Source organism: Musca autumnalis, unplaced genomic scaffold (assembly GCF_047663935.1).
Source record: "Musca autumnalis isolate F117 unplaced genomic scaffold, ASM4766393v1 scaffold_4, whole genome shotgun sequence".
Taxonomy (NCBI): Eukaryota; Metazoa; Arthropoda; class Insecta; order Diptera; family Muscidae; genus Musca; species Musca autumnalis.
In genome coordinates, this window is record NW_027411977.1 from 93,319,874 (window position 1) to 93,347,056 (window position 27,183).

The 27,183-nt window shown below is 35.6% G+C and overlaps 1 protein-coding gene across 18 annotated transcripts in view; it reads left to right on the top strand.

The window, feature by feature from the left end:
• zormin overlaps positions 1-27,183 on the top strand; it is a 361,202-nt gene that overhangs the window by 195,617 nt on the left and 138,402 nt on the right. For all 18 annotated transcript variants that reach the window (XM_073982044.1, XM_073982035.1, XM_073982040.1 and 15 more), the window contains one exon: positions 19,537-21,070. In XM_073982044.1, the coding sequence (XP_073838145.1) occupies positions 19,537-21,070 (1,534 nt within the window). The remainder of the gene's footprint in view (positions 1-19,536; positions 21,071-27,183) is intronic.

Below are 27,183 nucleotides of genomic sequence, written 5' to 3' on the forward strand. Positions count from 1 at the left end.
ATATGCGGCAAGTTCAATGTGTTGCTCCGTAAGGCTTTAAGTTTTATGTAGGGATTGACTTTATCACCGGCCATAAATGTGGGTTCTGTAAAAACTATCCATAGCAGATAGTCATACGAAAAACAAAAATCAATAAAAATGTGCTTTCCCTTTTCCCCCTAAAATTTAACGTTAACGGAGTAACTGCCGTAAAAGAACCGGGAAAGCAATCTAGCATTTATTAAGGAGAGTTCTTTAGTTTCCTGCTAAATTCTTAACCAGTAAGGAAAGGATAAAAGCAAAATAAGCTCACGAACTGTTAGAACATTTTCCTTGCAACTGTCACTCTTCGCAAAGGTCAGTTCCTAGCTCTTGTCATATAAAAGTCAAATCAATATATTCCGGCTAAAATAGTTACGTAATTTGTTATAAGATTCCTTATAAATTCCTGAGCTACTTTTGAACCAAGAAAATAATTTTTTTACATCTCACAACATTAGGTCTTTAGGATGATCCATCGTCCCTATTTTCAACCTATCCTAATTTAAGTTAATTATACCCTCAGCATTTATGCTAACACTTTCATACGGACAAAATTTGCCTCATCGAAATAATGGTTTTAGACTCCAAGTATGTTTGGACGTTTCAGACAATGTGTAGTTTAGTCTATCTGTCTGGCTGGAGCGCACGATAACTCTCGAACGGATCAACCGGTTCGGTCCAAATTTTGGCTTTCGTAATATTTGTTCCAAATTTGGTTTAAGTTCGAAGATGGGTTATGTCGGTCCACTATTTTCGGTACCTCCCCACAAAAGTTCGAAAATGCTCGGAAAATTTGTGCGCACGATAACTCATTAAGGGAGTAACCTTTTTGGTCCATACTTTGCACATAGTGAAATTTCTACCAGACTTAAATCAGATTCCAAAATGGACTCTTTCGGATACCTTCCTAACAAAATTTTGGAAAAGTTAAGTTTAGGGTTCACGAACTGCTTTGATTTTTGTTGTAACAAAGTGCATTCACCGTCCCCTATACGACGGTAGAAGTTTCATCAGAGGCAAGCCCATACTTCCTGAGCAAATAGCCTGAAAGTTGCAAAAACCCCTATGACACCGTGTGTAGTGGATTGAGAACAAGATAACTCTCGAACGGATCAGCCGATTTGGTGAAAAGTTTGGCCTTCGTAATATTTTGTCTAAAAATAGTTTATGTTCGAAGATAAGCGGTACCAGTCTACTCCTTCATATACTTCCCCCACAAAAGTTAGAAAATGTTCGGAAAAATTCTTCGCACGATAACTTTTGAAGGGAGTGACCGATTTGGTCCATACTTTATACATCCTTATATAACTACTATATATAGATCAGGTTCGAATATGGACTATATTTGTCCTATCATACAAAATTTCGGATAAGTTACCTTTAAGACCTGCTCTCGAATCACTTTGATTTTTGTTGAAGCAGCTTACATTCGCTGCCTCAATTACGATGGTAAAAGTTTTTGTTTAAGGCAAGTCCATACTTCTTGAGCAAACAACCCGAATGCTATAAAAAACCCCTGTGGCACCATATGCAATAGCTGGAGAGCACGATAACTCTCGAACTGAACAACCGATTTGGTGCAAATTTTGGCCTTCGTCATATTCAAACTTAGTTTCAGTTCGAAGGTGACCAATACCGATCCACAACTTCCGGTATTTCCCCCGATTTTTTAGCAAATAAAACTTAAACTAAAATGGAGGTACCTTAGGGTACCCCGCGCACAAAAATTCAACATTTGTGTCTAAGTGCAGTTTAAGGTCTGTTCGAAGATCCCTTGGAAATGTTTATCGTTGCTGTTCGTTGTGGTCCTGTTTACAGAGATATTATGTTTTCCTTGGATAAGACCATGCTACCTGGAATACTGGTCCAAAAGAAAAGATATGACCCCAAAGTAAAATCCACTTCCATAATGGCCGCGATAACTGTATTGCCCGCCATTTTTAGATTTGTGGTGTCTTACTATGTATGCACCCAGTTTGGACCCAGAATAAAGAAACAGATCTCATATCAATGAGCAGAAAGTAGTATCGGGCTTCCCTCCTCTTCTCCTTATGAGGAATTCGGGGAAATATTTAAAAAAAAATATTGTATTTACATTCAATATTATAAATTTACCTAGTATATATTTAATTTTTCTCTATGAAGATCAGACAATATTTCTTCTTCCACTCTGCATTGGCTGTGTGTTGGCTAGCCAACAGTCATGGCAACCTGTCATGTAATATTTGTGTCAAGTTAATTTCACATATTTTCATTAATTGTACAGTTTATTTTCAATATGAATTGTTATTGTTTTTAGACAAAAGAAGATGAAAACAAAACCACAAGTAATATTAAAATCACTAAGCCAAACAAAATGTCCGAATGTAAAAACAATGTTCACAATATTATAGTCTTTCAACAAATGCCAGAATAGAGAATGCAATAGTGGTATTGTGGAACGGCAAGAGGTTTGCGACACCTCTTCTGTTCTTCCAAGTAACACAAATTGGTGGAAAGCGACGATCACTTAGAATAAGTACAAAAACGAATTGGCCATAAAATGTGTTCGTGTGCCTCAATTCCGTTAAAATTTAATTGTGTTTTTTTTCTTCTTCTATAATCACAATTTTCAGGCTGCTGGCCCGCAGACAGACAGCGGACAAATAGCTTCCCACGATCATGCACCCCTTCCCAACCAAACATATATATGTATATACAGTGGTTAGGATCCGACGTACAATAATCTAGATCGATTCTCGGTAATTGTGTATGCGTGATATCCATAGCTTTTCTGTGTATGTGTGTGAGTGTTTCTTAACGAGCCTGACGGCTGTCCGAGTACATCAAACAAAAAATTCGTGGGTGGTTCGTTGGCTTGCTTGGCGTATTTTCAATTGTCGCTGTTGTTTTTCAATATCGTATATTTTTTTCATATTTCTTTCTTTTCATTCTACAAAACTTTGTATGAATGTTTAGTTTGTTTTTCGGCCATATTTTCACCACTGTTTGCAAAGATGGCGTTGTTGTTATTGTTGTTTTTGATTTTTAATATTTAAAATGTTTGGCTAATGTTTTCTTGTTGCTCATAATTAAGAATGTTGGCTAAATGAATGTAAACATTCGTAATATAAACGAAGAGGAATATCTGACTTCATTTCACTAAATACATACCGTACATTTGTACGTACATCCAATACATCTGTTTGTATTATTATATTTTGCATTGCATTTGTTTTGGCATCAGAAACTGCGAAAAGAAAGTAGTTTACTTGATTTGTTTTGATTTGATTGTATAGATTAAAATACGATGACGAATTCATTGTTCAATCGACTGGACAGGATGTGAGCAAATTTTCTGTATTGGATACACAAACAAGTAAACCGCCTTTCGACAGGGTGTGTTGAGGAAATGCGGTTATAGCATACAACACAGATGGTGTTGGTTTCCTATTTTTTTTCTTTCCCGTAGAACTGTTAGCTCTTGGTTTTCGGTCTTACTTTTCAAATTTACCCATGATATATTCTTCCTTCGATTTATTGATTTGTTCAATTTATATGACAATTTCCAACATAAATTCTATAATAATTTGAGGTCAATAACACTATATTGTGAAATCAAGAAAAATATTAATTTATGTATTATCTTAATCCGTAATATTAAAAATTAAATATTTTCACACATTTATATAAGTAAAGACAAAAGTCCATGTATATATTTGTGTTTACTGCAAATTGATTGTATAAAGATAAAAAGATAAATAAAACGACATGAACATTTTTGATGATTTTTGCCATTTGCCAGAAAAAAATGCAATCTATTTGAGAAAAATAGAAAATATAATATATACATATAAAATAAATATATATCTTTTAATTAAACATTTCACTTACGGACGGATACGCTTCATCCGTTTTCATATGGCATTATATTTAGGAAAATAAACATTTGTTTTGAAAGTATACTAATAAAAGTTTAGGTTGGGGATTTTGGAACTCCTCCTAATTTATTTTCCGCTTCATCCAAAAATCTAATATAATAATAATTTTAATAATTGTTCCACAAAATTCCCTGTCGGGACAAGGGAGACTTCTCTCATATCAATGAGTGCACCCTACAGTTTGTCGCCGAGACCGAACGGCGTATCCTAAGACACCAATTGTAGAGTAGTTTTACATGGCTGAAATACTCAGGAAATGTCGCCAACATTACAGAGGGGTATACTGCCACCGTTGAAAATTTGATGTTGCCTAGCCGGGGAATCGAACCCACGACCTTCTGCGTTCAAGGCGGATGTGCATACTATTGCACCACAGTGGCACCTGACGCAAAAACCTTATATATGAATTTTTATGGCGATCGGGTAACGTTAACCCGTGCCAAGTATGGGGACAAACCTTAATTTTAACGAACATTTTCTGTAGTCAGCTATTATGATCCAATCGATGAAAAAACTATACCTGTTCATTGTTGTGGCTATAAAATGACTTCTACAAAAATACACCTTAAATAGTTGATCATTTTGGGGCCAACAGCTCAGGAAGTATTTTCTTCGGGTTCATTATTCCAAATGTGTGTATTCTTGTGGTCGTTTGTAATGTCGTTTCTTCAGTATACTTAAATTTCTTGTGGTGTTTTAGTAATGTTGCCCCTCGAATTCTCTCACCAGAATTTTTTAATCAATGGTAGTCATTAGATCAGTATTCTCTTTGCCATTTTTGATGTTGTTCCTAAAATGTTAAGCTTCTGCGTTTCAAGCATATAGCTGAGCGATCTTGCGGTACAGTCATATGGAAAATAATGCCCAACGTGGCTATAATAGGGCTATGACTTTTCGACCTTTGTTCTCAAAAATGATTTCCTGTAGCACGGAAGTATAAACTTTTGTCTATTAATCAATAATATAACGTTAATTCCATCGAAATATAAAAATAGTTCACACCCAAATCGATTAAAAAAATATTTTTTTGAAAATAATGTATGAAACAAAAATTCTAAAAAATTATTTCCTGTTGCACAAATGAAAAACTTAAGCCTACTAATAACATGTCTGTACGATAACCCAAAAATTTGTACAAATTCGTACAAATTTTTACTGAATGCTGTTCTTAATTAGGTGTGTACGATAACTTTCCCAGCAATAATTACTCAGTCAGTTCCAGCAACCTCTCTCAGTGAATTTTACTCTCCCATGCAAGAAAAATTGCAGAAAGTTATCGAACAGAATTTTGCAAAAACTTGCAAGAAAGTCTGCTGTTTCCGAAAATGTATGAAATTTGTTTTTGTTTGTTTTGATATTTTAAACCAAACGGTTTAATCCTATCCACAACGCTTTAGAATCTAAAAAATGTGCAATTGTGAAATTTTCTTTGTCAAAAATTTTAACATTTCGAGTTGTTTACATTGAACAGGTGACTAAAAGTCAGCTGATCAGACTTGCAAATTTTTGCGGGACAAATTTTCCCAGCAAAAATTTGCAAGTTCTCAGTCACAAAACTCTCCAAAAATCTCTCCAAACTCGCTGTCTTTTGTTGGATAATTTTGTTATCGAACAGCATTCAGTAAAAATTTGTACGAATTTGTACAAATTGTTGGGTTATCGTACAGACATATTGTAACATAGTGCGTATGATTGTTATTGTATTCTTTCTAATTAACAATATTCATACTTACTGGTGCTACAATGTTAAGGAATAACAAGTAAAAAAGCATTAAGTTCGGCCGGGCCGAACTTTTCATACCCTCCACCATAAAATATTCATTCCCGTCCCCAACTTTAAGTGAGTACGTTAAAATGTCAGATAATGTACATAAAATGCTTAAATGAACAATTTTTGTTGCAGAATTTTTGTTGACCTTTAAATTTCAAATTACAGAAAGTTCGTCCAAAAAATAAAGCTAAGGCACGGAAATCGGGAGGTTTGTTTTGGGGCTATACAAAAACATGGACCTACGTTCGGTTAAACATTTTAAGTAAAATCCTCAAAGTACCGAAAATCGGGAAGTATCGTTATAATGGGGCTATGTTGAAAATTGTTGATGCAGATGTGTGGTGACCACTACAACCTTCAAATGTCAAATTACAGTTAGTTCTGTTCAAAATAGTAGCTAAAATTGCCAAATTACTGAAAATTGGGAGGTACCGTTACATGGGAGCTATATCCGAACATGGACCTATGTTGACAATTTTTGATAGAGAGGTGTTGTGACCACTAAGAACTTCAAATGTCAAATTACTGCTAGTTCGGTTTAATATTGTAGCTAAAATCATCAAATTACTGAAAATCGGGAGTTACCGTTATATGGGGGCTTCCTTGACAATTTTTGGTGGAGAGGTGTGTTGACCACTAAGAATTTCAAATGTCAAATGTTCAAATTACAGATAATTCGGTTAAAACTTGTTGGTAAAATTCTCAAAATACCTGAAATCTTACCGCCCGATTTCATGGGGGCTATTCTAAAACATGGACCAATGTCCACTAGTTATATAAATTTATTGACATTTAAGAACCCTAAATGTCAATTGATAGCTAAATCGGTCTGAAAATGCAGATAAAAACGTCAAAATGCCGTAAATCGGGGGTACCGTTATAAGGGGGCTATACCAAAACGTGGACCTAGTTCCACAACTTTTGTTATATAAGATTAGTTATACTTAAGAACCCTAAATGTCAAATTATAGCTATATCGGTCTGAAAATGTAGCTAAAAACGTCAAAATACCGTAAATCGGGGGGTGCCGTTATATGGGGGCTGTACCAAAACGTGGACCTATGTCCACAAGTTTTGTCACATAAGTTTATTGACATTTAAGAACTTCAAATGTCAAATTATAGCTTCATCGGTCTGAAAATGTAGCTAAATCCGTCAAAATACAGTAAATCGGGGGTACCGTTATATGGGGCTATACCAAAACGTGGACCTATGTCCATAAATTTTGTTATATAAGTTTATTGACACTTAAGAACCCTAAATGTCAAATTATAGCTAAATCGGTCTGAAAATGTAGCTACAAACGTCAAAATACCGCAAATCGGGGGGTACCGTTATATGGGGGCTATACCAAAACGTGGACCTATGTCCACAACTTCTAATATATAAGTTTATTAACACTTAAGAATCCTAAATGTCAAATTATAGCTACATCGGTCTGATAATGTAGCTAAAAACGTCAAAATACCGTATATCGGGGGGTACCGTTATATGGGGGCTATACCAAAACGTGGACCTATGTCCACAACTTTTGTTATATATGTTTATTGATACTAAGAACCCTAAATGTTAAGTTATAGCCAAATCGGTCTAAAAATGTAGCTAAAATCGTCAAAATACCGTAAATCGGGGGGTACCGTTATATGGGGGCTATACCAAAACGTGGACCTACGTCCACAACTTTTGTTATATAAGTTTATTGACACTTAAGAACCCCAAATGTCAAATTATAGCTACATCGGTCTGAAAATGTAGCTAAAAACGTCAAAATACCGCAAATCGGGGGGTACCGTTATATGGGGGCTATACCAAAACGTGGACCTATGTCCACAACTTCTAATATATAAGTTTATTTACACTTAAGAACCCTAAATGTCAAATTATAGCTACATCGGTCTGATAATGTAGCTAAAAACGTCAAAATACCGCAAATCGGGGGGTACCGTTATATGGGGGCTATACCAGAACGTGGACCTATGTCCACAACTTTTGTTATATAAGTTTATTGACACTTAAGAACCCTAAATGTCAAATTATAGATAAATCGGTCTGAAAATGTAGCTAAAAATAGCAAAATACCGTAAATCGGGGGGTACCGTTATATGGGGGCTATACCAAAACGTGGACCGATATAGCCCATCATCGAACTTGACCTGGCTGCAAACAAAAGACGCATTTTTCCAAAATTTCAGCGTCCTATCTCCATTTTTGTGGATGCTAGAGTGATTACCACAGACGGACGGACGGACGGACGTGCTCAGATCGACTTAGAATTTTACCCTGATCAAGAATATATATACTTTATAGGGTCGTATTTCAATGCGTTACAAACGGAAAAACAAACTTAATATACCCTCCATACTATGGTGGAGGGTATAAAAAACAAAAGGTTAAAACACAATAAATGGCATAACTAAAATTTTTCCGTTATGATATCGAAAAATATCGTAAAAAATGGTAGATTCTTGCAGTTCTGGAACAGTCCATTAATTTCATTTTTACAGTTCTTTATTTAACTTGTTTTGTTGTCTGTATGGTTTAAATTTAGTAATTCATTTTAAGACAGTTGCGTTTGACCAATCGAATCCTTTTCAGATTTTTATGACAATACATGAATATGAAAAAAAAATTATTTGCTATAAAATAAAAAAGGAATAATAGTACGTTTATATATAACCAGATTTAACAAACCCACTGGGTTTCAAATGCCAATTCCATTGCTTATATTTCAAATAAATCCTCATAAAGAAGGTTAACCCTGCAAAAGGCCATAATATAAACATGGCCTAAAGTAAATTATGTTACAGTGTTGCCATTGCCATTTAATTTTGTCACCATTTTTAATTTAAATGCAAGCGTTTTATTTGAGAGATCCCATCATGATACTTGTTGAGGCTTATTGAGAAGAATAATCTTGGCAAATGTGAAATATTCCGAAGAGGCGAATATGATTGCAATTGGCTTAAAAAGTCAAAAGCGAAATAATTTTGTTTAGAGCTTTAGAGTCCGAATGTCCAAAATCTCTTAAAAATTTGCATTTGCCGATTTTCTATTCAATCCTAGAAAAGTGGTTTCTATTTTGCGAAGGATTTCCTAAAAGTATAATAAAAAATAAAAAAAAAAACGTATATGCTGGTTAACAAATCTTGTCATTTTAAATCATTCTAAATTTTTCTAAAAACATCACCGAGGGGACAAGAAATACTTCTCTCATATCAATGAATACACCCCACTTCATATTAACTCAATTATATGGGACCTATTTTTATAGAAAAGTCCGAATAACGAGTCTTTGCACCATCTTTGTAGATAAGTTGCTGAATTACTCAGGAAATGTCGCCCAAATTACGCTGAGCGCTATTTTTATCACCGTTGAAAATGTCATGTTTCCTCACCTGGAGATTGAACCAGGCATAAAGTGCAAAAGGCAGGAATGTTTATCAAAGCACAATGGTGTTAAATTTTCCTGCAAATTACGCCACACTTTTCCAACAAGTGGAAGGCTTACACCTTATTGACAATAGATATAAATGATTCCGATGATGTCATTGGGGAAAGGTGCATGGAAGTCTGTTCTCAGACTTACAATCAACTTACGGTATATTTTTTTTCAAATTAAAAATTTTGATAACATTAGCATTTATTTTACTTATATGTATATGACTTCGTTTATGTTAAATCCCAGATAGCATTTAGAAGACTGTTTTTTCAAAAATCACATTGAGGAGTCTTTTTAGAGTCCTTTTGGTGATCAATAATTGATTAAGTCGCTTGTGTGATCAGAAAGGGACTCGAAAGTGACTCCCTGTAATGATTAAAAAGTGTTCAATTTAAAATACAACAACAAATGTGTAGCAATCACAAATAAATCATTGAGGTGTTTAAAATGTGACAATTTTTTGTTATTTATTGTCACATTTTGATCATCTGGAAGATTGAAAAATGCTTAATCAAAAAAGGGTCATGCAGGTGTTTGAAAAGTTATTATAATTATGTATCTTCTGATCATATTTTGAACAGTTTGGTGATTAAAAACGGATTGTTTTGTTTTATTTTTGTTTGTTTGTAAATAATTCTCATATACACTTTCTACAAAATTTTGATATAAATGTAACGTATAATATTAAGTGTATAGACAATCACAGCACAGGTTTTGCCAAGTAAATGAAGAAGCAGTATACTCACCGCGCAACATAAAGAATAACACTATGCAACACTGAAAATGCAAACAACTTCTAGCATTAATTTTTTGAAAGTACATATTTAAACTACAAAAACCCTAGTAGGGTTTTGTCCTGTCAGATCCAGTTCAGATTTTATGGCCTCATCTAAACCGGGCTAAATCTACACTTTTTTCCATTTATCAAGCCTTTATCTCAGAAACGAAAAGGAATTTGGCCTTTCTGTCTTTAGCAATATTGTAGCGCTAAACTAGTAGAACTTATCTTTTGAAAAAAACACATAAGAAAAACTCCATCTAGGGCATCAAAATCTATAAAATATCGAAAATTTTACATAATTGCTGAAATTTTGGTCAGTATCGGCTAAATTATTGGGAGTTGAACAAGTAACATTTTGCAAAAATCTTCCAAATAAAGTTCTCAACAATTATTTAGAACATTCTGAAACTCTAAAATGCTTACTTCATGGTGTTTCAGCGGTATTTTGCATCATATCTTTTACAACACGTATTTCAAACACAGTTCACACCAACAGTTTATTCTCGCATTTCAGATTTCACTACATTATTGACATTTTTATTAAATCGTCGTTGAAAAATGTACTGAAAACAACGGCATAGAGGCATTTTACAACAATGACATGTTCTGAAGAGTTGTGTATTACATTCCAGGGAAAATTTTTCCAAAAGAAAATATTCAGAAAAAATGAACGGTTTTGGAGATACGGTGCGAAATGTATACAAATTTTGGAATTTTTATATATATTTTGCAATTTGAGGCAATAAATGTAGTTTTTCGAGTTCATTATTTCTCCAAATATTTTATTCATGCCCTTATCTACAAATTTGCTTCAGAGGCCAGATGCAAATTCACATAGGTTTCGGAGATATAGCCCAGAATAGCTTTAAAAAGTCAATATTTAACCATATTTAGATGGGGCCATAAAATCCGAGCTGGATCTGACACAACAAAACCGAACTAGGGTTTCTTGTCGTTTGGGTCTGTTCTTTCAAAAAATCCTCAGTTCGAATTGTTTGCACAAGATCACCTTAAAAATGTTGCACAGTGTAATTAAAATACATAACAAAGCAGAAAAGACAACAAAACAAAGGAAAGAAACAAAAAAGAATAAAGAGAAATTTCTTTTAATTTATTTCGTCTAATAAATGACTCCCTAAAGACTCATAAACTATTATAAACATGACCCAAAAAAGACTCGAAAAAGAGTCCCAAAGTAATCAACAAATCACCAATAAATGATTGAAATACGACTCGAAAAATACTTTATATACTATCAGAAAATGGGCAGAAATGATTAGAAACTAATGCAGAGGAAGACTCATTTGTGAGTTGCTTAGACGAGTCACCTGAGGTTATGTTTTCCTACCGACAAAGGAGTCATTTATGATCAGAAAATGAGCTCATATTCCAGCTTTTTAATCGTGCAGTCGGAACAAAAAAGACTCGAATTTGATTAAAATTTTCAAAAAATGCTGGCTGGGATAAAATATTTTTATACCCTACACCACAATGTGGAAAGGGTATTATAAGTTAGTTTTTCCGAAAATGCATGTAACACCGCGAAATAATCGTCGTAGACCCCCCATGTGGTGTACCAAAATTCATATCTCGACGAGATAAAGCGATTTTGAGATGGGTGTCCGTCGGACCGTCCGTCTGTCCGTCCATTAAAAAATGTACGCACGTTACAGGCCCTAATTATGGACCAATCTTCACGAATTTTTTAGGGGGTTAAATGGAACAAAACTTTTATGTGAAAATTGGTAAAAATTTTAGTATAATGGCTGTATCTTTATTCCCGAAAGACATATTTCGCCCACGTGGAAGACGGTCACTCGCCCTTTCCTTAGATGCCAAATATGTTGATGTACGTGGCCAGATAACAGCGATACAGCCTAGTATATACAAGGATCCCACAGTTTTAATTGTGTTTGGTGTAACCGTAACCACTCCATACAGTGTCACGACCGTAGCCAAAAATTGTCAAAATCAAGTACTTCGGAATACAAATTTATTGATGAGAATTTATATTAAGCATTTCAATTTGAAGGAATTTGAATTATGGTATTGATTTACAAATAGTTTTGTCCATGTGAAGGCTCAAATCCGATAATTGTTGGAAATACGTATTTTTGTCCTTTTTTACTAAAATTAATAACATGTATTATGCTCCAATATTTTAATATTTAAAGTAATTTATCGTTCTAAAATAAATGTTTATAGTTGCTTTGGAAAAAATATTGATCATATGGTGTTTACAGTTACCCAAGTCTGTGGTACTTAGTACATCGATTTTGTGAACCAAATTTTAAAATTAGTGGAGTGGGAAAATTGTATAAAAGTGTATATCGATATTATTTACTGTTTGAGTTGTGAAACGTGAGTACTTAAAATGTATAAAGGTGCCAGCTGCAGAGGTTTGCAAACGAACATGTTATTTCTCTTTTTCAGTGACCACCTCATTAGGGAGTTACCCCCTTTGTATACAAAGCGCTTTACGGTGTTGGCTATAGTACGAAAACGAATGGACCGATTATCATATATTTTTGTGGGCTTATTAACAGCCAAACAGTGAACAGCCAAAATCAACATTAGATTGTTTACAAAAAATTGGCCGTTTTTGACCACTAATCGGTCAAAAAACGTTTTTAAAGAAAAATTCTCATTTTTTAAGACAAGAGTTCGATTTATTCAATAAGCCCACGAAAAATATGAAGGCTGAACACTGAATATCAGTAATTTCGGGTGGATGCTGAGGCCACAACCTTCAAAATACCGAAAATGGGGTGGTAGGGTACTATGGAGGGTATATGAAGACGAGGACTGTGGGGGCTATATAAAGGCGTGGACCTATACCGACAAATTTCAAAGTGAAAGTTTTATACCCCCAACGAAGACTTTATACAAAATTTCAGCCACTTCAATGGATTATTGTGTCCATAACCTTCAAAATATCGAAAATCAGGAGGTACCGTTCTATGAGGCCTATATAAAGGTGTGGTCCTATACCTTAAAATTTCATATGGACAGTTTTATACCCCAAATAAATACCAAATACCAAATTTCAGCCATTTCAATGGCTATATTAAGGCGTGGACCTGTACTGGTAAAATTTCTGAGGAATGTTTTATACCACTTCTTCTTCTTCTTTATTTGCCATTCCGTATTCGGGTTTTAGCGATCATACAATTACATAATGATAATGTGGTATATTTAACAAATCAGTTTATTAATTTATATATAGGTTTCTGTTTTTGGCGGCATTCAGAAGAGTTCTTTCATTATGGTGTCCAGTCCAGTCTTGAATGTTTTTGAGCCATGATGTTTCCCGTCGCACTCTCGGTCTTCTCCCATCGATTTTTGTTGGGTAATTGTTTGCAGAAGCTTATATTTTTCATGCCTCATAATGTGACCAAGATATGCGGTTTTTTGTGTTTTTATATTTTTTATTAATTGGCGTTCGACTTGCATGCGTTCTAACACTTCGTCGTTTGTAATGCGCTCGGTCCATGGGATCTTTAAAATTCGACGATATATCCATATTTCAAACGAGTTCAGTCTTTTTTTATCTACAGCTTTCAAAGTCCATGTTTCCGCAGAGTACAATAAAACGGACCATATGTAACATTTTACAAATCGTATTTTTGTAGTAAGACTTATGTCGTGGCTAAGTAAAACTTTGTTATGTTTGAAAAAATTGCTTCTTGCCATTTCTATTCGGCATTTAATTTCTCTTGATATGTCCCATTTATCGTTGATTTGAATACCGAGGTATTTGTAGGTTGTCACTCGCTCTATTTCATCGTTATTTATCTTCAGTGGCGTATTATTGTCGGCATGATTCCTGCTTACTACCATATATTTTGTCTTCTTAACGTTGATTTTTAATCCGTATATTTCGCTATTTTGTGTTACTGCGTCTATTAATTTTTGTAGTCCAGCTATGCTGCTTGCTACTAATACGGTGTCATCAGCATAGCGTATGTTATTTATTAAGGTGTTGTTTAGTTGGATACCAATATTCTTTCCACGTACAGATTCTTCGAATATTTTCTCAGAATATATGTTAAATAAAAGAGGGGACAATATGCAGCCTTGTCTTACGCCTCTTGAAATTGGAACATCGTCATTTAATTCATTATCTACTTGAATGTTTGCTATCTGTTTCCAGTATAGATTTTTAATGCAGTTTATGTCACTGTCTTCCAATCCGATTGAAAGTAGGATCTCTATCAATTTATCATGATTTACCGTATCGGACGCTTTTTCGTAGTCTACGAAACATAAAAATACATCTTTTTGTACCTCTCGACAATTTTGTATTAATACTTGTACAGCTAGTAACGCCTCTCGTGTCCCCATGCCTTCCTTGAATCCAAATTGTGTTTGTCCCATGTGTGCTTCGCAGATCGAATAGATTCGTCTATGTATTATTTTTAAAAATATTTTAAGAGTGTGGCTCATTAGACTTATTAGTCTATAGTCGCTGCAGGTCTTCGCATTATTTTTCTTGGGTATTGTAATAAATGTTGATTTGAGCCAATCTTGGGGATATTGTCCTGTTTTATATATATTGTTGAATAATTTTAAAAGAAGCTTGGTGTTATTTCCGTCTATTAACTTAAGTACCTCGGCAGGTATTTCGTCTGGACCCATTGCCTTTTTATCCTTCATTGACATAATAGCTAGTTGTAATTCATTCTCAGTAATGGGTGTCCCTGTAAAATTAATTTCATCCCCAGAGTTGGATAAGGATGTTCGTTGGTGATCGATAAATAATTGCTTAATATATTCCTCCCATAGTTTTTTCTTTTCTGCAGTTTCATAAATTGCTACTTTATTATCATTGTAGATAAATGTTGACGATCTCTTTGGATAAATACCAGATGTCTCTTTTAATTTTTTGTGGAGATTGAAGTCGTCATGAAGTATTTTAAGTCGTTCAATTTCCTGACATTGCTTATTTATTTGCTCATTTTTTGCAGCACGTGTTGCGATTTTAATTTCTTGGTTTATCTCCCAATATCTTTCATAGTTTACATTTTTGTGTTTACTTCTTTCTTTCCGAAGTGCTCGAATTTCATCCGTTATCCATGGATCTTCTTTTTTGCGCATGTTGGTTCCGATTATATTTTTTGTAACATCTTTTATGGATTTTTTCACTTGGTTCCATAGGTTTTCGACATTACATATTGTTGCATTTACTTCAGTGAGATCGGCATTTAATTGTTCCTTTATCGTTTGTTTCGTTAATGGGCCATTCAGTTTTTCAATATTGATTCTTGGTTCCGGCTTTTTCTTCCGAGTGGTAGCAAGTTTAATTCTTAAATTGCACATTAAAAGGTTATGGTCTGAGGGGACATCAGCACCAGGATAGGTAGAACATTTCGACACACACGTACAGTACCTCTTATTTATCAAAATGTAGTCTATTTGGTTTCTTACTATGTTGCCATTATTATCCTGAGGTGATTTCCACGTATAAAGTCGCCTAGGGTGAAGACAAAATAATGTGTTGGTAATTTTGTATTTATATTCTTGGCAAAACTGAATCAATTTCTCTCCTCTTTCATTCCGTTTTCCCTGTAACTTCAGCTGTTACTTCTTGCCCGACTTTGGCATTAAAATCCCCTTGGATTATTGTGATGTCGTGCGGTTTTGTCATTTTCAACAATTTTTCCAAGTCGTTGTAGAACTGTTCTATTTCGTCGTTATTGCTATCAGAGGTGGGTGCATAAACTTGTATTATGTTTATATTAATTGGTTTTCCAGATATTTTCACCATCATGACCCTATCTGATATTGGAACCCATCCAGCGACGCTGGCAGCTATTTTGTTCTTGATCAGAATTGCGACACCTCTTCTACGAATTCCTTCCGGGTTTCCGGAGTGATAAACTTTTATATCATGAGATACAAATTCTCCATATTCGGTCCACCAAGTTTCACTAATGCCCAACACATCTATCTGTAGCCTTTTCATCTCGTTTATGGTATTGTCCAATTTCCCAAGTTCGTAAAGACTTCTGACATTCCACGTTCCTATGTTTAGTTTGGTTTTACCTCCGGGGATTCTTAGCACCCTCGAATTGCCGGAGACTGAGGGCCGTTTGTTATTTCCTGTATTCATTGTAATTGTATGGTTTTCAAGGGATTATACTTCAGTGGTTTCCCGTTGCCTTCTGAAGGGTTCCTCTGGAATACAGACGCTCTTTGTAGCCGCCCAATATGGGTCAGACGCTACCGATGAAAATGGAATGTGCTTGGCTTGCTCCAAACCGATATTCACATTTCGCTGTGTGTGTGCCGCTTTCGCAGTTTCTGCTACGCCACCCACTCTCCAAAGGCGACCATATTAGTCAACTCGACATCTGCCCGCCAGTGATACTAAGGGACCAGCTGCCGTCCCTTAGGCTAGATTTTGGTCACCCCCGGGTATTTTATTTCCCCGGTGTCCTGTATGTTGTTGAGACACACCGAACGTCCCCAATTCGCCAATGGGAGGGTCCCGATGGAGGATCTAGCAAGCCCCACACGGGCTAACGAAGACCAAATACCAAATTTCAGCAATTTCGGTGTAATAATGAGGCTAAAAACTTCAAAATACCAAAAATCGGGAAGTACCGTTCTATGGGGGCTATATAGACTAGCCACCAAATTTCAGTAATTTCGGTTGGTCATTGTACTAAAACTTTCAAAATACTGAAAATCAGGAGGTACGGTTATATGGGGGCTATCAAAACGTGGACTGACCATCCCAGTTTTTTGTACTGTAGATTGGAAGTCAATAATAGGTACATGTACCAAAATCGATGCACCTACGATAACTCCTTCTATTTTTGGCCACAGTTAATATGAACTCGCGACATAGTGCGCTAGAGTTTGCAGTTATAGTTCAATACTTACAAAACTTTTCACGAGGTAAGATCATGGTCAAGGAAGATGGCAATAATGTTGGAAGATGATCGGATAGCAGGTGAAATTGGTCATAACTTTTATGGGAAAATTTCCCAAATTACATTTTTGGTCCGTATTATATTTTTTGAGAGATATGTTTTGGCAAATTACGAACCAACCCTGTAAACCAACTCTTGACCTCTCCTTTGATGCAAATTACACCAATGGTAGAACTATTGTCTAACATATGAGTGGGTTCCTCTAGTTTTTTGTTTGTTTGTAAAGAATCATGATATAGAAATTCCCAGTTTTTAAATTAATGCAAATTACAAAGTATACGGGGTCTTGAAGTCTTTGTTCTACCTTTGGTCAACAGTAATGTAATACTAAAAATAATGGTCGGTTTTTCATTGGTCCAATTTTGCAATTTTCTGAATATTTTCGAACTTTTGTAGAGGAGGTACCTAAAGGAATGGACCAATATGGCTCATCTTAGTACTTAAGCTAATTTTGGACAAAATATTACGAAGGCCGAATTTTGGACCAAATCAGCTAATCCGTTCGAGAATTGTCGTGCGCTCCAGCCAGCCAGCCAGACAGAGGAACATTGTAAAGTCGATTCCAAATTGTCTGAAACGGATTTCGTCCATTGCGGTAGGAAAGTGTATGTAACTCGATAGCATAAATGCTGAGGGTATAACAACGGTTTCAAAACAAAAGCGGCCTTATAGAAATATAACGAATATATAATTACTTCCAATCACATTTAATACGTCAAGCTTTATTCTATCGGATAGCAAAAAGAACATATAAAAAATTCACATAAAATAAAGAAAACAAAAATTGCCATTTTGAGTACTTTTTTAATTATGGGTACCATTACTTCAAATATAACGGTACAACCAACGAAACTTTCATTTTCCATTTGCCAAATTTTTGAGAATTAAAAAAAAAAAAACTAGCATTTGTCCACTAAATATTGGATTTGGTCATATTTTGCCTTGCAATAATGACCACATATTCCTGGAATAAGATGCAGAGTTTCAAGATATTGGAGGACCTATAGTAAACTCTTATGGCGGACAAATTTGTAGAATAACCTGATCTAATACGATAACATTTTATAGAAGAAGGGACAAACCAAAAAAAAACCTTTAATAGCAGCGTGAGGGTTAAACAAAATGAAAAATAAAACCAGCTACCCAAAAACGGTAGTACCTTCCCAAGGTTAGGTCAAATCCATTAATTTTTAGAGTTTTGGCCAGTTCTAAATTGAACCCTTTGCAATGTTAAGAAATACAAAATTTAAACAAGTAAAAAAAAAACAAAAAATTGCATAAATTATTTCATTGTTTTTCACTTTTTCGAAACCCAACTTTCCTTTTTAATAATAAAAAATATACACTTAGAATGGGTGTCAAAACAAAACCGGCTCTATAAGGAGCTATAACGAATATACCACTTGTTCAAATCACATTTTAATACGTCTGGTTATATTCTATCCTACAAACTTTTTATGAAAAGTACTTATGCTTTAAATAAATCGAGGTCAAAAGTCACAATTTTAGGGTTTATTAGGTTTTCAGGATTTTGCTTGAAAATGGCAAGTCCTACTGACATGGGACTAAAGAAAATGTTATAGCTGTAAAAATTCTCTACAAAATTTACTTTTAGGAATTTTTTAAAGGTTTATCATTTCTGGGATCTATGATCTCTTAAGAAATGTTAAAATGTACAAAGTTTGGAGCCAATTCGGTTCCTTCCTTTGACGGGAACGGTCCGTAACGGTCTTAACATATTTGTGTTCTAAAACCATTATTTCAGTGAGCCATATTTCAGACATTCTGACAAAATGTATAGCCGAAAGACTGGGGGTAAAAACACTTATTCAAATGTGTAATAATGCAATGACCCCATACTGTATACACTTGTCCTAAAACACTTTGAACACTAATTAATATCAAAATGATATTTTATGAAAGCGATGATATGTTCCATAAATTTGTTTTTTGCAATATACTTTGCAATTTTTGTTGTCTGGATTGATTATTCGACAAATGTTGGTCAGATTTTTCGCTTATACAAAATACACAAATGAATTCAAATTATTTTCACTCATTTCCATGGGGCCGGATACATTTGTATGCCACCGTTTAAGATGCAAATCCAACAACTTGTTTCTTTCGAAATGAAAAAACAACGAAAAATTGCCAAAACACAATAAAATGTAAGCAATGGAAAGAAAGGAGGTGTAGAAACAGAGCAAAAGAGAAACGAGTGAAAATATACACATACACACGTAGCATGTATATTTCAAACAATATTGGAAAAATGCCTCATAACAAACACCTTCTATTCCATCCATGATGGTTGCTGAAGAGAAGCAATTTTCTCAATGGTGGATTTTAAATGTATTCACCACACCGAAGATCACACATTATAAACTTTTACCAAGATCGAAAAGTTCGCTCAACATCTAAAAGAAACACATACGATAGATTTGTTCAGGGGACAGACATGTACGGGGACATAAAACGCACACACACACATTCTTTCATTTACACACTCATTCATCCATTTTTCATTCATTCACTCATGCTCCTTCACTCAATCAGTCACTCACTAACACAGTCTGAAATGAAAATGTTGTTGTTAAAATGATTTCATACTCAAAATTCACCATTACTCATTGGTTTCTAATATTTTTTTGGCAAACTATTTTCAGTATGAATACGGCCGCGTAACGCTTATAATACCCCAAGCCTATCCAAACGACGCTGGAGTCTATGTACTGACAGCTAAAAATTTAGCAGGTGAAGCTTATAGTTCGTGTAACGTGATTGTCAAAGGACGTCTGCCAAACGAGACGTCCGATTCGGAAATGGCTTCGGATATGGAACCCGTTAAGCCAACGGTACAGTTGTCACTTAAAGATGTCTCGATTGTCGAGGGTAAACCAGTTCGTCTCGATTGTATAATTGTGGGCCAGCCAGAGCCCGAAGTGATTTGGTATCACAACGAGAGGCCCATCAAAGAATCGGCCGATTTGAAGTTGCTTTTCCAGGGTGACAAGTGTTCGCTTGTAATCGAGGAAGCCTACCAGGATGATGCTGGTGCCTATAAAGTGGTGGCCATTAATTCGGCGGGTGAGGCTACAAGCAGCTGCGAGGTTAAGATTGCACCAGCCGCAGAATCCGAAACTGCCTCTGTAGCTGAGTCAGAAACTAAGAAAGAAGAAGAGGTGGAGGAAACTGTGACCAAGACAGTAACCGTTGAAAAAGAAACGGCTGCCGTTCAAGAAGTCGTGGTGGAGGATGTGGGCGAAGATGAAGAAGAAGATGCCCAACAAGAAGAAGAGGAAGAAGTGGTTGAAGAAGTTGAAGAAGAGGAAGTTGAAGAAGAAGAAGAACAGGAGGAACAGTACCTTGAATTTGTAAAACAACTTCAAGATCAAACAGCCGAACTTGGTGAAACTGTCAAGATGAATGTTGTTATTAAGGCTAAACCCCAAGTGAATGTGGAATGGGCCTTGAATGGTACTCCTCTTAAGGGTGACGAAGAAAACTTTGTGCTCACGTCCAGTGGCGAAAACTTCTCACTTACCATCAAGAAAATGAGCACCTCTACTGCTGGTAAAGTAGAGGTAACCGCCAGAAACCCTGTTGGTGTTTCGAAGAGCGTTGCTTTCTTGGGTCTGTCCACCTCTGAATTGGACGATATGACCGATGACGACAGCGTGGCCCAAAGTCTTACTCAAGATAATTCCGGCTCAGCTTCAGTGACAATTGAAAAGAAGACTGTCACCAGTACCACAACTCAATCCGAGGTAAGGTCATCAACTGCCGAACCCGAACCAGTTGAAACTGTGGATGCTGCTCCCAAAAAGGAGGTTTTGCTATTGGAGACAACATCCACTTCTGCCCCAGCTCCAGTTCATGAACCCGCAGTTCCCTCCAGCCCCTCTAGCACCCGCAAACCCTATGCACCACGTTTTACCACCCCATTGGCCGGTAAAATTGTTGATCAAGGCGCTGATGTCACTATGGAAGCCACCATTGATGGTTTCCCCTCACCCGACATCAAGGTCGAAAAGAATGGCTATGATTTGCCCCAAAATGGTCGCATAACTGTCGAAAAGAACAGCAATCATGTCACCATTGACTTTAAGGATGTTAATCATTCGGATGCTGGCCGCTATGCCGTCACCGCCAGTAATATTGCTGGCCAAGCAACAAGCACCGCCGATTTGATTGTCAAAAGTAAGTAAATGAAATGAATTCTTAAATTGTGTAGATGTATGGGTGGTGGTGCTACTGCTGCTGCTGGTCCGATTTTCTTCTGTGTTCTGTGCATAAATCAACCAAAGTATATTTTGTATATTTAGAAGTTTATAAATATTTAGAAGAAAAAGAACAAGCAAACGACAGGCAAATAAATGTCTATGCCAGAACATGTAGGAGGAGTAGAGTGGCCAGCCAGCCAGCATTAGAATAGATATATGAAATATTGTGGTAAATATTTATGTATGTATTTGTTCGTATGTATGTTGGTTGGTTAGATTGCTGTGGCATTGTGTTTATGTTATAGCCCAGATGAACTATTAGCAAATGTTAAAAACACCAAAAGAAAGAAAAAAAAACAGAACAAAGACAACAGCAGCAGCGGCAAAACTTTTCTTTTTTAATCTTTGAAGAAACAACAAGAAACAAACAACAAAACTTGCGTCCCACCGTCACAAAGTACTTTAGACAAGTGATAATCGTGGACATGAAAATATTTCTGTTTTCTTTAATATACATACATATGTTTGTAGGTATTTTTCTTGGGCAAGTGGATGTTAATGAAAATCTTGGGGGGTTTTTATTGTCTTCTTTTTTATTGCAATACAGGGATGTCAAAGTATGGAATGGGAATGGGGGCCAAATACAAAGTTTAAACCGATAGTTAGAATATATTCAAGTAAATGACCGACTGAAAACTCCATAAGGTTATAAAATATAGCTTTGACGAAATGAGGGATGTAATATTTTACCTTTGTAAAATAGGATATTGCTAAAAGCAATCAATAATTACCATATATTTGATGTTAATAAGAGTGTCAGAAAAGTCAATAATGGCCTGTTAGATTTAGATTGGAAAATGCTCATCTAACATATATGGATGTTCTTTGTGGCGTTCAGCCGTTCGTTTATATAAATTTCCACCTTGTGTACGCAATTATTCTGTTTTAATACTTTGAACTGTAATTAAGAATCCCGAAGATGTCTGCTAGAGCCCAGTACGAACTTATAGAGACATTTTACAGACATAGCTGAAACAGTCAGAAATGTGACGGAGGTGTTGAACCACCACTGGAGAATCTTGTCTTTTCAGAGAAACCAAGTTCAAAGTTAGGGTGTCCAAAAACCGGCTGTTCCAAACAAAACGGCTTTCGGTTAACCGAAAATTTAAATTTTTTCAAAAACCAGTTTTCTGTTTTCCAAAATTTTCAAAACCAGTTTAAACCGGTTTTGTTAAATAGGTACAAAATTGCTGATAATTGATTATATTGGATTCAAAATGTGCGGCAAGGGGTAAATTAAGTATAACGACATCGTTTTTATATAACTGTCACATAATATCCTCGTAGTGGGGACAGCAAAATTAAGACAGAAATTATGCTCTAAGAACTGTAGAAGCCCTTACAAATACAAAATTATGTACCATAAGAATTAGGTTTGCATTTTATTAAGTCCGTATTCTTCGCCTTGCTTTGCCAACCTCAAGTTATCGTGAAACGCCTGAATCAAAAATACATTTTGTTATCGTTGCCCTTTATAACCTGACATTCGACTAACGATCGTGTGAATTATGCACAGACTTCAAATTCGGCGGTCTGTTGAATAATGACTATAGGTCTGTCTGGTTACTCAAAAGTTTGTAACAATTTGTACAAATTGTTACAAAAAGTTGTCTGCTAACTCACTTGTTCTCTGTTAACTCTCTGTTATTCATTGAAAACTTGCAAGTTTTTGCTGGAGAAATTTCTTCTAGCAAGAACTTGCAAGTAACAAGACAAACACAAGAAAAAAAGTGTTGTCATGGCGTGTTAGCGTTCAGAGCCAAACTCATTACTTTCAAAGGCAGCGCTAAGCGTTTGTCATGAAAGCACAACTAAAATGGGAAAATCCCAATTGTTGTTGTAAAAAACAAAACAAAATGCATTTGAAAGAAGAAAAGTTCGAGGACATCGAAGCCGTTCCACATCCGATATGTCTAAGGAGACTTTACCAAAGTCGAAACATGTCATGTCACATAGTGGTGGGTGTGTGGGTTCGAATCGTCGTCGGCTTCCTTTTTCACTTGCATTATTCATTGATCATCAAGCTCGATTCCAATGAGAAATTCATTAAAAAAAAGACACACATTATGTTGGACCAAACATTTGTAGTTACCGTTGCTCTATTTCCTAGTTCACTGTACAAGTTCCAGAACGTATGAGTAACGTCAAACAAATTAACGTGTGATATTACGTATACGCATTAGCACAACTCTACATTTTACACATTTTTTTTCAAATTTAAAGGTATCTGACATTTATAACTTTGCCTTTCTTTGTGTTAGTTAAGTTTAGTTTACTTTAAAAAATACAATTGTAATGAAATATTAAAAAATTAATATTTTTAAAACCGGTTAACCGACACAAATAACCGGTTTTTCGGTTAACCGTTTTTTGCGAATATGGCGTTGTTTTCGAAAATCGGTTGTATGGCTGATATGGTTTTGGAGACCACCTGTTCATGTATGGTTTTCATGGAGTTCACTATCGATAACCGTGACGTCCAACGGTTATCGATAGTGAACTCCATGAGAACCATACATGAACAGGTGGTCTCCAATGAGACGTTGATGACGTTAGCATCTGTATTTCTTACGGATGTGTCAGGGAGGTGATTCTTCCACCCCATTGTAATGGCTGAGATGACAGGGTAGATAGGACGGCAGTAGGAACAGTCTAGTCAGCAACACGTTATGCTAACTGACTGTCCAGAAAGTGTAGTCTAGAGCTCCATAGCTAAGGACGGATCAACCGTTGGTTTTAACATCGCTACACATATTTCCTTATCACAGCTATTGCTTTATGGACTTATTCCAAGCTCTCACTTTCTGGTTTCTAATATGTGGCGTGTGACGAGAAGTGATTGATTGAACAGTCATAAGATAACGACAGCATTGAAACATTTGCTTGTGGATTAGGGTGTTTCGCAACATAAAGATTGAACGAAATGGGTAAAAGGACTATGTCTTACGGCACTCCAATTTTGATCTTGCGATAGTTGGGATTTTTGGTCTGCGAATTTGACGAAGGCGTGTATAACATTAGGTCTATTAACCCACTTAAAGTCACTGGTCGTTTAAACGCCACAAAAAATTCTTACAAAAATTTACGTAAAACTCGGGTATTTTCGCAAATTTGTGTGTGTTTATTTTTTTGCATTTTGTTATAGTATTGTCTGTTATCTATGATTCCACGCTTAAAAAGCATTATTCGGTCCTTGCATTTCCACTCAATTGGCCTAAAACGCAAGCAATTTAGAAAAATGTGTTTTTTTTTGTAATTTTCGACTTATGATGAAAAATTTAAATATGCGTTAACAATTTAATCATACATGTTACATCCATGATTTATGGCGATTTTCCAAATTTTATTGACGATTTTTTGACGATTTCCGATCAAAAACTGTCGACAACGCTGACTGTAACCAAATGTAACTGTTTCTAAGCACATTTTAATAGTTCAGGTTGCGTGCAATCTAAAAAGTTATTTTTTGAAAAAAGAAAAAAACAAATATTTTTGCATATTTGATTTGGGCAATGTGCAATGTGAGACATAGTTTGGTAGGGTGGAATTTGTGATGTCAGAATCAGCATTGAATGGTCGACGCATCGGTTTGACAGTTTCTAGCCTAAGCGTACTCAGGACATTTTGACATACGACCATGTGTTGAGTTGTTTTCAGCGGCTTGATTGAGACACCTCCAAAACATGGTTTTTGAACGCTTTTACAGCATTTTCTGGCGACGAAGATCGTTGACCACGCCTTTTTTCTTGATGTGCTCAAACAGGCGCTGCACCCTAGTCGAAACCACTGATCTAGCGGCGCAAAAGTAAAAAAATCGAACTATAAAATTGCGAAATATTTTCCATTGTATCGATTACAGATACTTTGCAGACAAAGATTTTTTTTTTCATTTTTGTTGTTGTAAATATTCACTCAGTTATTCACTATCAAATACAAGAGTTTTTGTTGCATCAAATTTTAAAAAATTGTTGCAAAAAATTAACTTCATATTTGTTTAAATGTTAAATAAATTCGTAATGAAAATGGACAAGACATATTTTTAATTAATAGCAGAGGGTGTGATTTAAATTATAAAAATTAGTTTGGGTCTGGAGGTACTTAGTTATATAGCAATAAATGTTCAACAAATTAAATTTTTTTAGTATTTTTATGGGTTGTACGCGCTTGTTCCATAGAGTGCATCTTGTAAACTTGGCCGAACTTAGGTCCGATTATTTTTTGGGGAATGAAATTGGACTCTCTGGATACTGAATAACCACATTCGGGCTGCAATTATTTGCAAATCTTTTGATGACTGCACTTTTAAAATAAGGGATTTTGCATGAAATTCATACAAATTTAGCTGTGCATTTGTATGGGAGCTAAATCTAAATATGGACCTATCTTGAGAAATATTTGCCAGGAGGAGTTCTACCCCCGGAGACACTATAATACCATATTATAGCTAAATACGTTATTAAATATGGGATAACAAGTAAAAATTCAAGGAATCGCGGGTACCATAAAAGGGGCTACATCGAAACATAAATCCGTATTGAAAATGTTTTGCAAGAAGATTTTATACGCAGTAAGAACACGGAATGCAAAATTACAGCCAAGTTGAATTAAAAATGTGGTCACGATATTCAAAATACCTTAAATTTAATTAAATTGGGAGGTACGGTTACATGAGGGCTATATCAAAACGCGGACCTATGTTCATAATTTTTGGTGGAAATATTTTGTGACCACTAGGAACCCTAAGTACCAAATTACGGCTAATTTGCTACGAAATTGTGGCTTGAATCCTCAAAATACCGAAAATCGGAAGGTACCGTTATATGAGGGCTATACCAAAACATTAGCCGATATTGTTTATATTTGGCCCATTATTTCTCACAGGTACAAGCTGAGTTTGTGCAAAATTTCAGTGACGTATCTCAATTTGTTTACAAGTTATGAATTTTGCGCCGCTAGATCAGTGCTTTCGACCACCGTGCGCTGGTTTGAATCGATGTCTGAGAGCTCGCATTGTCATCTCGTCTTCTCTGGTTCGTTTTTCGAATTCCTCAGGAGACTTCAGGCAAACAAATAGTAGTGTAATGCTCAGAATTAACCGTCCCACATTTCTCAAGCCGTATAGTCGCCACACAGTCAGTTTTGCCGAAGAAACAAGCTAGAATTTGCTTCGAAGGTCTTCTTCCATGAACAACTTTCGTTGAATTTGGCTTGCTTTCGATGACCCAAACGATCGATTCCTGATTTGTTTCGGACTCCTAAGCATAGATCCAAGATTCTTCTGTGACAATTTCTTTTCACAAATCCACAAGAGCCTGTTTTGAGCGATTGACCAATTTTGCTGGTTCTAGCGAGAAAAATCCATTTTTTCGGCCAGGTGTTCATGCAATATCTAATGTTAGTTGGTGGAAGAAATGTCCAAGGATACTTTTATCTCACGGTATATAACATGGCGATTTTGTTAGTTGGTGGAAGAAATGTCCAAGGATACTTTTATCTCACGGTATATAACATGTCGATCTTGCATTATCCGTTCATGCACGGCTTAATTTTTTTTTTTTGGGCGACCGCCACGAATTTCGCATTTTTGCGAGTGTCGGCCGCGATTAAATTCAATAACCCAGTTTTTCATGGTGATATAGGATGACCCTTTATCAACAAACAAAGATTTAATTTGATCAATGCACTCTTACTGTGATAATCCACGTCGAAATTTGTGAAAAATTATAGGACAAACATTTTCACAAGTAAATTTGCAAAGTGATTTTTTCATTTCACTGTAAGCAACCCAACACATGGTCGTATGTCAAACTGTCCTGAGTACGCTTAGGCTAAAAACTGTCAAAATTTCAAATGACTCCTGGCGACACAAAATTCATTTCAGACAATCTGCAATCTATTAAAACATATCCTTACTGTCGGTGTCTGACTAATGTGCGCGATAACTTTTTAACAGAGTAATGGTTTGGTATAAACATTTTACAAAGTAATATTTCATTCCCATCTAGTTTTAGTTCGTAGATAGACTATATC